The 15,214-nt window shown below is 39.7% G+C and overlaps 1 protein-coding gene across 1 annotated transcript; it reads left to right on the top strand.

Moving 5' to 3' along the window:
* Window positions 1-39: 39 nt before the first annotated feature.
* Window positions 40-14,107, top strand: LOC139116066 (COX assembly mitochondrial protein homolog). Its single transcript, XM_070678577.1, has 4 exons — window positions 40-148; window positions 7,867-7,965; window positions 8,445-8,535; window positions 12,998-14,107. Exons 1-4 carry the CDS (start codon window positions 133-135, stop codon window positions 13,113-13,115), a joined length of 324 nt encoding a protein of 107 aa, XP_070534678.1. The 5' UTR covers window positions 40-132; the 3' UTR covers window positions 13,116-14,107.
* Window positions 14,108-15,214: the final 1,107 nt, after the last annotated feature.

Below are 15,214 nucleotides of genomic sequence, written 5' to 3'. Positions count from 1 at the left end.
CCATAATTAATAATTATTTGGCAATTGCTGGTTTACAAAAGACTTACTTCTAATATGTAAAGGAAGCATAGGTTGTTTGAATAAACTTTGATAAACTGGAGAACCGGCAAACAAACATACACAACTATCAAGATGGCAGACGTGCAAGGTAAGTTACACTGCAAAACTAAGATCTGGACACTCAGATCATGGGGGTCGTACTTTTGCATCCGTGTGCTGTATAAGTCATGAAAATGGGTGATCCTACAAAGCATTGTCCAGACGTATACTCCTGGTCAAAAATTGTGGAGCTATGATTGGCAAACATTTTACATGCTTTCCTCAGTTCTCTACTTGGACACAGTTAGCCCTGCGTACCGTGCTGTGTGTTCCCGGCGTTATACAACCTTCACCACAGCCGTGCTGACTCTCATAGGAAAATCCGGTTGATGCGGTCCCAATTTGGACCGCGCACAAAAAAACAACCTTCTGTCATAGCTGCAAAATTGTAGCGCTACGGTGAGGCGGTCGGTGATTTTTGGTTTTTGCGACTTCGCTCACCAGTAGCGCTACAAGGCCGATGGCCCTGGGGAGTATTATATAAGCGCACCCCACTCGACCAGGCGTGTTGATGTGGAATGCAACATATTTACTGCATTTGGTCGTACCGATTTATCACTACTGAAGACTAAACAATATACTGCACTAACTTTGTCATTTATGGGGTTTGAAATTTGTTCAAACACGACAATCGCGTTCCGAAACATTTCTGGGAGCCGTCATTACCAACTTCCGGTAATGGCGGCTCCCACAAACACCGACGCCCCGTGCTCAATGTTTTCAGAACACGATCGTCGTGTTCGAACAAATTCCAAACCCCATAAACGACAAAGTGAGTGCAGTATACTGTTTAGTCTTCAGTAGTGATAAATCGGTACGACCAAATGCAGTAAATATGTTGCATTCCACATCAACACGCCTGGTCGAGTGGGGTGTGCTTATATGATACTCCCCAGGGCCATCGGCCTTGTAGCGCTACTAGTGAGCGAAGTCGCAAAAACCAAAAATCACCGACCGCCTCACCGTAGCGCTACAATTTTGCAGCTACCTTCTGTCACTATTTTCGGCCGAAATCAACTCGATTTGGCTCTATGCCTACATGAATAACTCAATCGCTCACAGACTGCAAAAAAATTTACTCCAAATCATTAGTTTACCAGCGATATACTGTCAAGGTTCTAATGACCGGCCATTAGCAAGATATGACCGGCAACTGGACCCTTGACCGTGAATCGCTGGTAAACTAATAGTTTGGGACGTCACACGAGCAAATTTTTTGCAGTCTGTGAGAGATTGAGTTATTCGGGTAGGCATAGAGCCGAATCGAGTTTATTTTGGCCGAAAATAGTTACAAAAGGTAGTTTTACGTGCGCGGTCCAAATTGGGACCGCGTCCGCCGGATTTTCCTATGAGAGTCATCAGGGCTGTGATGGGAGGCCGTTTACGCCGGGTACACACAGCACGGTACGCAGGGCTAGGACACAGTGGGCTGCAATAATTTGTAGCCAACGGACCGTGCGCCGACTTTTTCAGCCGTGTTGTCTGTGAAGCGCCGGCTCGGCGCTTCACAGACAACACGGCAGAAAAAGTCGGCGCACAGCCCGTGGGCTACAATTATTGTAGCCCTGCATACAGGTCTGGTTGTTCCCGGCGTTATAGCTCAAACAGCCTCCACCACAGCCCTGCAACGGTCTATGGAGATAACTGGCGAGATTCAAAATGGCGATCTCCATAGGTAAACAAGTTGTCGAGTATGTTATATTTCAGAAAACGAGCGGTTTTGGACGTTAGGAAAAGTTATCCGCATCTTTTCTTGGGTCGGTCAGGAGTAAAGGTAGACGGGGAAATGATTTTGCCCAAGTAGAGCAGAATTTCAGCCAAAACGACCGTCTTTCGTTGCGGTCCGGATCCGGACCGCAGAGTCCCCAGTTATCTCCATAGACGGCTGCAGGGCTGTAGTGGAGGCCGTATAACGCCGGGAACACACACAGACCCGTAAGCAGGGCTACAATTATTGCAGCTACACAGTCGCCTTTGGTTCGATACATTGCAGCCCTCACCATGCACCAGTCATCCTGTGTTGAACCCCAAGCAACTGTTCTTGGCTACATACATAGCTGCAGTACTTGTAGCCTGAGGGTTCGTTTGATGCATTTCGATGTTGACTTCTGTATTCACCCCTCAAAGCTACAGTTTCTAGACATTTCGTCACCAAGTCATTTTGGCCCAAGTCGTATTGGCCTCCCAATTTCCAGCCCCAAGACATTTCAGCACCCCTCTTTTTACCAGAGGCTACCTGGCTGGGGGAACTCATGCCAGAGCATAATGTTAAAAATCAAAGCACTAAAAAGTATAGTGTCAACATTCACATGCTTTAATCTTTGTGAGAACATGGTATGGTAAGAAACCGTAGTAAAAAAACTTCATATCTTTTTCAAATTTGTGACACAAGTTTATATATAGCAATAGCTGCCGACATGGCAAAAGTTTGAAAGTGGTGCCAAAACGGTACGGCCAAAGTCTCAGAAAATACATGTAAAGCTACTGGTCAGAACGCAAAGGTCACACTTAAAATATGGTATGACTGGTCATTACCAATTAGTTTGGAAAAAAAAAACAAATCGAAACAAGGATGTTGAAATGACTTTGGGCGGAAATTGAGAGGCCGAAACGACTTGGGCCAAAATGACTTGGTTCCGAAACAACCATATACCAAAGCTACGACTCGTACTGCACATCTACCATGAAAACTTCGTATTCGCTCTACAGATCTCAGCACAGATACGGTCGCATAGCCAGCGAATCTCCATGTACCTCATGCAAATTTTCTAGCTCCATGTGTCAGGGCAATAAATTAAAACTGATTGAATCATCAAATTTTAATTTTAAAGCTGAGAAGAGTAAAATCGTCCATTTGATGTGACCATCACATTTACAAGATAATAGCAATGTAAGCCAACCCTACCTGTGCACAGCAGATCTGTAGTGCGAAATTGCCATTGTAGATACACATTGTATGGTCAGAGATGCTGTCTTCTATCAGATTTGTTAAAATTGTTGTGAAACATTTTATATTTGTATTTTAGGCAAATTTTAGCATTTTTGGTCAAAAAATCATTTCTCTGAATTGACTCTTCCGATTGCTTTAAAACTTGGTATGCATGTACCTAGAGGTCGCCTTAGTTGATTATCTTCAAATTGTGGTGACATTTTTATGTTTGTAATTATGGGGCAATTTTCCCATTTTTGGTCAAAAAATCATTTTCTCTGATTGCTTTGAAACTTAGTGTGCACGTTCCCAGGGGTAAACTTAGGAAAGTATATTCATTCTGGCCTGCCACATCAAACTAATTGTGTGCCAAGTGTTATTGACACTGTGTTTTTGTAGCTGAAACCTTTGAAATTTTGAGTATTGGTAAGGATAATTGAAGAGTTTGTTTATTTGATCCGATTGATGTACTCATAGTTTCCGTTAACCTACAATCCTGCGTGTCTTACGCAAAATTGTTCTGAAATACACAAAAAAAAATTATGACTGCGTAAACTAATACGCATTGAGAAATGCCACCCCATGACACTACATTGCCTGAAAGTGGTTCGATGCAGGACAAAGATAGAGCAGGTTCACCTGCTTGCAAGTGACATTTATCATGATATTGCAACATTTTAGGCTTTAGCGGACAGCAACTCTTTATGCAACATTGTATTTCATTATCAAAAAGCGTCATGTCAATCAGTTCTATACAGACAATGACAATATAGAGGCAAAAAATTCACGAATCGATTGAGTCTAAGTTGGTAACACAATACAGTTAATGGTCCATTACCTTACATGTTATTTGGACAGTGTTTACAGGTGATGATTTTGACTCTGTCTGGTGGCATTCTGGAGGTCCCGCTTGACTTTGACCATCATCTGCTTTTTTCTAGCCCTTTGAAAACACTAAGTCCATAGTCAGAAAGTATTTTCTGCGAACATGAAGTCATTAGGCTGCTCAACGAACATATGCGAGACATGCATCACAGCATGGAAAGCATTCAGCGACATAAACAGTGTGTTTCACCTAGGTACCGCAACTCAGCGTATGACACAGACACATTTCACCTACAACACAAACGATTAGCTTGGGTATCAAGACACATATAAAAGTCACCAACTCATTGATTAATTACAGTAAACCAGCATGGGGTAGCCGCTCTGTCTAGTCTGAGAGATGTGCTTGATCTACAATGTAAGTGTTTTTACAATTTCAGCTAAGAGTTGAAGAGCTGAAACTTTAACCTTGAAAGAAATGAAATACACAGGGCTTGAATACGATGTCGACTTCCAGATCTCATATGAACTTCAAAAGTCTGTTGTCAATGCAAGAAAGAAAGTTTATTTCACTCATTTCAAGTTAAAGGTTCGTATTAATGTTTTATATCGAGAGCAGACGCTTCTGTTGAGAAAACCTTCAACTCTTCAACTCTTAGCTGAAATTGTAAAAAAAAGTTACATTGTAGATCAAGTGTATCTGTCAGTCTAGACAGAGCGGCTGCCCTATACTGGTTTACTGTAATTAATCAATGAGTTGGTAGCAATTGGTACGTTCAGACTGACGACTTTGCGTCGGCCCAGGTCCCGACCAGGGCCGGGGCCGACGTAAAAAACCAATGTGGACACGCTGAGTCGGCCCTGGGCCGACTCAGTTTGGTCCCGGTTAGAAGGGGGGGTTCAGGGCCGACTCAGGGCCGACGCAAAATTTGGTCCGACGCAAATCGCCAGTGTGGACACGTTACGTCGGCCCTGGTCCCAGTTGACCAGGCCTCCGCTATGGATCGAAGTTGAACTAGTCACACTATTCGCACAAAACAAACGAAGTTTGAAACTAAAGTTTACACCTATCGAAAGTTTTCAATCCAGTCTTTACATTTTAATATCATCCATGTACGCTGAACTTCCCACCAACCTTTGTTCCGCAAACGAGACCATGTCATTCGATTCCACAGTGCACGTAATAGACTAGAGAGGCATGTCAAAAATGCCGTGCACTGGTTATTTCTCCACCGCGGTCTTATATATACCATATGCTCATCCAATAAATGGTGAAGATCTCTCCGATGATTAAAAGGGTGAGTGGTAGTCATATTTGCCCTTCTTGTGCGTAAAAACACAGGAAAATCATGAACAGTAGAAACAGCGTGCCATATTCAAATGCGCCATTTTGAACTTTGACAGGTCAGAGGTCACAAAGGAAGGTAAAGTTACGTCGGCCCTAATTCTGGTACCGGTAAGTGTGGACACGGACCAAATTTAATCCCAAAAGGACAATTATTTTGCGTCGGCCCAAATTTCAGTTGGGTTGCCAATGTGAACAAGATTTTTGAGATGTGTCGTGATACCCAAGCTAATCGTTTGTTTTGTGCATGAAATGTGTGTCCGTCTCATAAGCTGAGTTGCGGTACCTAGGTGAAACGCACTGTACATTGAAGCACCCCAGGCTATTGTTTTTTGTTAACAGAGCATGTGTATTAACCCTTTTCCTGCCAAGTCCATATTTCACCACCAGGTCAAGATGGTTAAAATTAATGAAACACAACATATTCCATATGGTGTATTTTAACATAATACTATATATTGGAAAGCTGTTGAAAAGATAAATAATGTAAACATGATTTTTTCGGACTAAAGATGCTATAACAGACAAAGCCAAGTGGGTGAAAATATGTCATGTTTTGGCTCAATACCGCTTTTTGCTGACTTGGCTGATGGGGAAGTGATACTGTCTGGCAGGAAAAGGGTTAAAGGAAAATCCCCCCCCCCCCAGTTCTACAGAAAAGATTGCCCAACTCACTTCAGATACTGATTATTACATTTAGGTACTTCATAGCAACTTACGCATTTTTGATACATTTTATGTAAATAAAAACCCACTTGCGTAAAATCATACGCAAGTTTTAAAATCGTAACGGAAATGCTGTGCAGTTAGGCAAGCTACAGGGGGAATTGAAGAGTGCATACAGGGGTTTCGTTAAAAGCCGGCCACCGGCCATATGGCCGGCTGTAAGGCGATCACAGCCACCTGTAATTACCTGAAAATCATGTAAATTGTTGTGCCGCTTACAGGAATGAATAGCTGGTAACAAACAGCATATCGGCAAAAGTTTACAATGATCTGTATCCTTAATGCTGAATTACTTGTTTTCAACACTTTTGCGGGGTTTTCAGTGAAAATGTTGTGTTCATTCATTCGCATCTGTCGATCACGCTATGCCTCGCTATGCTATTACAGATGTAGGTACCGGTACCGCACGGAATACGTCCAACGTACACAGGGTGGTTTGAGGTTAGGGGTCATTGAGCGTGTGCAGTAACGCAACATTGCGACGGTCATGAGATGTGGGTGAACCGTGAAGTGATTTAGTTGAGTCGAAATGGAGAAATACAGACGGGTTGATGAAGAAAGGTACAGCCGATGGCAATTTCTCAGATCATATTGATACTTTTGCGGCGTTTTATGAATATTTATTGGGAAATGTTTCTTCTGAATGCATCAGCAATCGCCCCTACCGCGATCCATGGCCGTGGATTGTAAAATGTAAGCAACACCTTGGCATCGGTAGTCGACGTTCGTTCTCGGATTTTAATGATTTTCTTTACGTTTGACTTAATTGCCTTAACTCTGTGGGCATATAAATATCAAGACTGAATAAATTGAAGGTGTAAACTTTAGCAGACTGTGACGTTTAGCGGTAGGCTGCAGCACAGTCGTCATACACGGCAATGCAGGAAGTCAGGAAATGGAATAACCGGCCATGGCTGCTATAGCCTGCACCTATCGCTTTCCAGCACCAAAAGCCGCAATAATTCATTCAATAAACCAGCATTTATGGCTTCCAATACATCTCTGAATTCATATCTTGTATGCTTTTTGTGTTGAAGACGATGTATTTTTGAGTGTGGTTTCCAAAAAACGAACACTTTCATAAAACGAACACTTTTTTACAACAGCTGCCGTTGATGATTTGAAAGTAAATCCAGGCTATCTAATGTTGGTCCCTGATCGTTTGAAACATGTAAATAAAGTAGAAATGCCGAGCGACTGGCGGCTAGTGTACTAAGGTTAAAGTCAAAATTCATAAAAATTTTCATTCTGTTCTACCAACAATCATTGGAAATGACTATTTTCAGTGGAGAACCATAGAGGCAAACTGCATCCTAAATTGTACAAGTGGGATTACACTAGCTGCTAAAGTTCTTTGGCTGGATGCAGATTCCTTTGTAGATCATCAGATCATAATAACATATTTCTGTAAGCAATTCTTGAAATAAAAATTGTAACTTACCATTTATGGTTCATGAACTGTTTAGTCCAGTTTTTTAAAAGCTAATTTGGAACCGTGTGATTGGTTGGGGGGGGGGGGGGGGTTACTTGTCGTATGACCAAACATCCACATGTTTGGGTTGGTATGGCTTGGCCCCCTGTAATTTTCATATGGCCCCCTGTTTCAAAACTTAGTGAAACCCCTGGCATAACAAACAGTAAGTCTAAAATTTGTAGTTGGCCGTTCAGTCCTTGATGACCTGTGCTTCAGGTAGCAACGAATGGGGCTGATAGGGGTTTCAATATACAGTCCAAACATTAAGCAAAGCACTTTGTGCCCGTCTTCCTAAAGACCAAAATAAGTTGATATATTATTGTTAGAAAGCAGTGCTTGAATGTCCTAGATCCCTTTTTTTCAACGAAAACTTTCAATGTTACTACTGCTCACATGAAAGTTATGTTAAAAGAAATAACCACAACATTCAGTTGCTCAATATATTACATGTTTATCATCTCTTCTCAGGACCAGGGGATGAACTCAGGCATGTAGAGAAGGAAGTTCTTATTCCAAAGAAGATGAGAGAGAAAGCAAGAGATGAAAAATGTGTAGAAGAAGTTAAAGGTAAAGTGTACGGAGTGCATTCACTCAGAGAAAAATAAATCAGAGATTTGTTCATTGGTTGTTAACAAGATCTATACGCTCATGGTTAGTCCTGGAATTTTGAAGCCTCTTAGAAAATTCGTGAAAATAAAATACAGTGCTAGAAAGTCCTTGTACATTGATAAAAGACCCACAATTTTCAAAAATTATGATAAATACATGTAGAATGATATTTAAAAATGATATATTGTGAAAATGAATCGTTTTGATTACCAGGAAAAATGTTTTGGACCTACCGGTACATTGTAAGGAAGACCTTGAAAATTGTTTAAAAAGTCCTTCAATTAAGTGACCTTCAGTGTATGGACCCTGTGTTGAAAAATCTGAAACATACATCTGTAATTGATTTCTTTGAACTTCGAAAGACCACTGTACTTGTATTGATTGTCTCAGACCTGCCGTTTCCATTTTCAGAGTATATTTCCTTTTCCTTTCTACAGCTTTTTCAGAATGCTGCAAGTCTTCTTCTTTTGCAATGGTGTTAAAGTGTAGACCAGAAAACGCAGCTTTGAAGCAGTGTATGACAAGATGGTATGTATGAGTACATTTGCTCAGCTGCCAGCAATGCAACTTTTCCCATGAATTGCATATCCTTAGCTTCAACTGCTTGGGTAAAACTGAATGTACTATATCTATAAATGGAGATATGGGCTGGGACCTTTGTCTATTGAGGAATAAAGTGAACATGGTAAGACTCTGGAATAGATTAGTAATTATGCCTGATGACAGAATGATTAAACAAGTTTTTATTTGGGATATCAGTTTAAAATAAATAAACTGGGCTAGAGATATGTTTGATTTATTTTCAGAAATTGGCTTGCAGGAAAAATTTGGCAATTTCAAGGCTTGTAGTATTCCTGTCATTAAAGACTCATTAAAAACACTGCATCAGTAACTGGACATCCCAACTGAGTCAAAAGCCAAAATTGCGTACATATTTGATATTTAAGACGGAATATGGAATGGAGAAATCTTTACAATTTTCTATTTGTAGATCAAAAAGATCACTTTTAGCACAATTGAGAGTTGGTATCTTACCTCTGAAAACTGAAACTGGGCGTTACACGGATGTGTCTAAAGAGAAAAGACTATGTGATTTTGTCCAAATGTAGTAGAAAATGAGCTCCATTTTATTTTTGACTGTACACTTTACAATGTTATTAGGAATCAATTGTTCTGTAAAGCAAGAAACTTGTGCTCTGTATTTGATTCATTTGATTTACAATAGAAACTGAAAATTTCTGATGAGTGAGATGCCATCCCAAATGGCATCCTAAGCTTCTTATACTTAAATTTCATTTCGAGCTATTCATATCTACACTATGTACTTTATTTACTGTTTTTAGTGTCTTGTAAGCCCTTGGGGCTGGGTGCTGCAACCAAGCTGTTTAAGTCCACACATGACACTTTAATAAATAAATATAACATATAACATAACATATACTGAAAAGGTGATCTGAAATACTAATAATTACATATTTTTTGTCTAAGAGTCAAATAAGAAAAAATAACGAAGTACACCAAAGTTCAACTAACCACATAAGTATATCCTTTGATTTACTTCTTACCTCACTTAAGTCAGTTGATCACAAACGTATACTCTTTGCCAAACTTTTACCCCTTTGTTAATGACAGTACTTGTTCACCTGCTCTATTCATGTGATTATACCTGTTAGTATTCTTGCTTGGCGCCACAAATCTGGGCCAATGCTAGGGTAGGGTCTCATAATCAAGCAAGCAAACCAATGCTTTCTGCGCACTGCAGCATTTCTTTGGGTGAAAGTAAAAACTGATTTGTTGATTCCATCACATGATCATTATGTAAACAATGATTACAAAACATAAGCACAGCATTCATCTTTATTCAAGCTTTCAGAAAATATCCACTAAAATAGGGTTGTCAGTTCAGTTGTTAGCAGAGATTTCATTGTATGGAAGGGCCCAATACTGGTCTCCAAACCGTCATTTGTGCTAGAGTATCACAGAATAAAAAATCTTGGAGCGAAAGGACTGTCATCATTGCTGTTCCATTGTAGGAAATACGGCTAGTTTTCAATCGGGTTCGAACCCACAACATACGGCATCAGTCGCCTAGCGGAGAGGCCACAGAGAGAACCGCTCGGCTAAATCCCCACTCCAAAAAAGAGTGGTTCAATAGCCGGCTAAGTTGTTACATTTTTCTGACTGAGACCGCTCCACACGTTGTAGAGTTCGTGAAGCACTCACGCACGCATGCTCGCTATCATACATTGCACATACAAACTTTATCGTAGGAACTTTGATACAACATGATTTGATATTTTTCATCACCCTTTTTCATTTAAAATGTAATTTAACCCACCATAATAATCCATTACTGCTTTCTACAAGTAGACTACCCTCACAACAAATAGTCAGTACTTTATACATGTAGCTCTCCATGCTTTCACATTAGCACAGCTGCCATCATTTCGGTGATCTCGTCTCAAAACATTGCTGATCAAAGTATCCTCTAGTGCAATAGCTGTCTTTGGATTCAGCTTCACCTATCAGATCATTCCAGTCATACGGTCATTGATTTTCAACTTCTTCATCTTAAAGGGCGGTGGTCGTCGCGCTGCGCATGCTTGTGAGGGGGTCCCCTTGTTGAAAACATATCAAAGAACGCCACACTGAGTTACAGGTTGATTACAGTGTTGGCGATATTGCCACTTGTTAAAATGGTAGCCGATCTGTCACAAGCATTCCCACTATTAATACCATAGCTAACACATAATAACAGGTCAATTAATCTAAGTTAAAATATCTGCTGAATATTGAACAGGAATTGTATTTGATCATGATTTTCTTGAATTGGGCTCGGCTACTGTTATCGCTCGAGCGTACTTGAGAACACTTACCTGTACGCATGTTATAGGCCCACACACTATCAAGTTACTAGGCTGTAGTCTACGACATCGCTAGCAAAGATGAGAACTTTTATTTCTAGAGGCCCAACAGGAGTCCAGTCGACAATAACACAAGCGACAGAAATCTACAGCTTGCAGAGCAATGCCTGCTGCAGCAACTGAGCAATGAGAATCTGTTCCGTGGTCTGAGTGAATGTCGGTCTTAAGAGAACTGGGTATATGGCGCTCCCCATTCAGCTGTGGAGAATCCGACTCCACTATGAAGTTTGCCCTTGTGGTGTAGTGCAACCGAGAATTCTGAGTACAGGTATCAAGTCAAGCTAGGGACCTTTCATAGGTCTTTTTGTAGGGTTATCTTACCGTACCCATCCGAGTATAAGCCCCTGCTCGTGTATAAGCCCCCCCTACTGATTTCAGAGGATTTTAGAAAATGCATTACATCAGTGTATAAGCCCCTACCCTAGTGTAACTCAAATACAGAAAGGTTAGGAGAGTATATTTGGTCATTTAACTTGGCAAAATTACTTTTAGATAATAAAGAAACCATTAAAAGATGTTAAAACAATGGAAAACTGGAGTTCCCTTGACAGCATCGTAAGGAAAATGACACGTTTTCCCTGTACTATCTTGATTCTTTGACCCTGCTTACCCCCGTCGCCTAAATAGAATAGTCTCACTCACGTCGGCCATTGTTCATTTTCATTCACAGCCACGATGTTTTCATGCTTGAAACATGCAGTTTCTTTTGTTTATAGCAATTATCCTTTCATTTGTAAAGACTTTTCCCGGTGACTATTATAATTTTCACTGCTATGTTGTTGTTTTCACAAGATGTAGACAGTTTGATACTGGAATATTGAGTTGTCTTTCCGTGTAGGCAATGCATGCCTGTTCACATTACTGTTGATCAGCAGCATACTTGACGTCTTTGTTTCAAGTTTGGGGGTTTTTCGCTGAATTTCACCAAAATGTCACTTCTGTATTCAGAGATTGTACAATCAGTTTCTTTGGATGTGTAAGCCGATTTTTAAAGCGATAGAAAGATCGAGTGGTGTTGAAAAAAATCGTGCATAAAATTAGCATAAATTATGAGTTCATGCCAGATAACATTGGGTTGCTCGAGTATAAGCCCCTCCCCAAGTTTTACAGCTGTTTAGTGTTGTCGAACCGGGGGCTTATACTCAAACGAGTACGGTATTTGAACGAGGATTCAGATCTGCCAAGCAATCAGGAGGTAAAGTTTGCATAGCACTAGTGGCCTTCACTAAGCCGTTCGATCACCGTCATGACCGTTGTAGTCACAGGATCTCTTGACACGTCCCTGTGCATTAGCTCTGCAATTTTCCCACCAAATGCTGTGAAAAACCTGGTCACTTTGTCTATTTTTTCCTGTTACTTGACTATCTCTAGCCATGTACGGTATAACTTGAAGAAGTTAGCACTAGTGATCAGCAGTGGGTCATGGGTCAAGTCTGTCGCTGGGTGGTACGATACTAGGCAGTAGAACACTACTGTCTATGGTTACAGTTGCATGATCTTTAGTCTTACAGAGGCGTTTACAAATGAGGGACCGCTTCCATCTCACTCCGATGAAATTTGAGAAGACTTATGTCTACAAAAATTTATGTTTATCATAAAAAAAGTCACGCTTGCCCTTCCCGACGACTACCGCCCTTTAAGTAAACTAGGGTAGAGTCATATATACACAGTCACATAACATATTGAAAAATTCCCGAAAAGTTAGAGTGCCTTATAAGGGAGCAAAGTGACAAAAACAATGTACCAGGGTTCTACGTAAGGGGATTTTACTGTGTCAGTCACACACCTGGTTTTTGAGCAATCTATTCATATGATAATTCATAACTGTACAAAATCATACATTTTCACTACAAAAGAATGCATTGTTATGTAAATTTACTGCCCCTCCATTTTCCAAGTCGTTTAGAGCACTTAATACAGTAATGAGAGATGACATTTTACATCACAGTACTGGTCACGTGCAGGTAATTATGTTTCAACTGAAACGTCATGGATGAAATCTCAGAATGTAATGTCTATGATTATCATGATTTCTACATTTCAAATCTCACATTATTCTCTTCCAGGTACAAAGACCCTGAATTTTTTGACCAGTGTAAACAAGAATATTTAGCAGAAAGAGAAGAGTTCAGAAAAACTGGGAAAACACAGAAACAGAGGCGATTGGAAGGAGCATTATCATGATTTTTTACAGTATCAGAAAATAGTTTTCGTAGTAAACTTTTGAAAGATATATGATATGACTGCAAGCACAGCTCGGTGAAAGATGTTGCTGAATTATTACTTTATGCAGATAAGATGATTGTTTGTGCACAGAAGTGAACAGTGTCAGTGGTATTTTGCACATCATGTGATCAGTCTTATCCTTATAGCTATACTGAAATTGTCAGCGAATAATTTGATCAGAGTACTGTGAGATTTAATACCAGACATAGTTTACTTTTTGTTGCAGGGGTTCTGTAAATCAATCCTTTCTTTTCCGTATGCTTGTAGAGAGGTCATCAGCCTATCAAGAACAGTGAGAATGTAAACAAACTTGGTTAGAAAGGGTTACTAACAGTATTATGCAGTCCTGACAACCATTCATTGTAGATATTAGCCTTCTGTCTGAGTAAAATACTTCTACAACTTCACAAAATGTTAAAGCGAGTATGATTAACAAGGGCTAATCTCCCTCACCACATTAAAGATCGCCTCAGCCTGCTGCTCCAGAAGTTGTATTCTGGGTTTATTGTAATGATGCCTTTCAGATGTTTGGAGTTAATGACGATAATTGATGAATGTCAGAAATTTTGGTCAAACCTTGTTCTCAGAAAATGCTCGTCTGAAACATTTAGATTAGTATTTTCCTTTGTGTGTTCACATTAAAATTTTGCAAATTATCACAACTTAAAAAAATTTCCTGAAAAATATCCTTGCAAAATTACTGTACAGACAGTCAAGGTTTCCTCAAAGCTTGTTTGGTCACTTTGCCATGAAATGACTAACTTCGGTTGCAAATTTATATTGCCACCGTGTTTATGGTGAATTTTTCAGTATATGTACATTCTCAGATCACTGTCTGAAAGACTGCAGTATACTGGTAACTATATTAGCTGGCAGATTACTTGTTCACTTAATCCAACACTGGTATAAAAATAAAATAAAAAAGTTTGTAAAAAGTGCTAAAAGATAAAGATATGAAGTGCTGATATGTTTACATGTGTTGCACACACAGTTTCATAGACAATAGAAGTGAGACTGTCTATGACTTGTGACCGTGACATCTGTACTGATAGAGTTTCAGTTAACAAGATGATTTCATGCTAATGATGGTATAGTGACTTAATAAGAGGGACAAGTAGGTTAATAACAACTACAACTGACAAAAATCATAGTATAAATAATTCAGAGAGGTCACAGTAAGATCTCCAAATTTAATGAATAGGATATACATGGATGGGCTGCTGTAGCTTACGATTATTTTGACAAAGTGTCCTTGCAAGTGGTCGAAATGACCACCTAATTGATCCCCGTTTCTTGAACTCATGACGGTGTGCTATGCTGTAGTTTTTAAAAAAAACACTAAAATTTACTATGGGCTGGGTTGGCGGAGTTTGTTTGTGATGACATGACAGACTGTTAGTTGACCAAATCATAAGGAGAGTCCTTTTCACCATCATGTTGAAAGACTTGGACTTTGCAAAGATGAACTTGGATTGCATAATTCAGGGTCTGAGGTCTGAAGTAAGTTCTCAATGTTCAAGATTCTCTCCTACATGTATGTGATGATTTCAATCGACAAGGTGATATAAAAGTATAATGCAATGCTTGAATTTTCGGATAATGTAGAGACCATTAGAAACATTCGGAAAATGCAGCTTTTAATGGCTTTTTCAGGATTTTGATCTCTAATGTTACCCCAGAAGAGGTTTGATCTCCACTGCTGCCTTACAATACAAGATTGGGCTTGACAAATAACCAATCAACCATAGTGGCTGCATGTCTCTGCTTTTCACCCTTAGGGCGCGAAAGCCAAATTTTATCACCTTTATCCTATGTACCAGTCAAAATTTTCTTAAATTTTGCTAAAATTTTGATAAAAATCTGTAGCCCATGAAATGTGATGTTTAATTGGTCCAAAATTATGAAAAAATGACATAAACATTAATAAAATTGGTAAAATATTGCACCAAAATTTTAGGCGGGAAAAGTTACAGCGCTCAAAGGATTAACAGCTATGTTTGCCACTTGTCAACTTTTTAAGGATAATTGTTTTCTGATTTTGCCGTTTGAATATCGTA

The sequence above is a fragment of the Ptychodera flava genome, chromosome 17, assembly GCF_041260155.1.
Source record: "Ptychodera flava strain L36383 chromosome 17, AS_Pfla_20210202, whole genome shotgun sequence".
Lineage (NCBI taxonomy): Eukaryota > Metazoa > Hemichordata > Enteropneusta > Ptychoderidae > Ptychodera > Ptychodera flava.
Note: the sequence above shows the minus strand (reverse complement) of the source record. Positions and strands in the feature narration are given on the sequence as shown.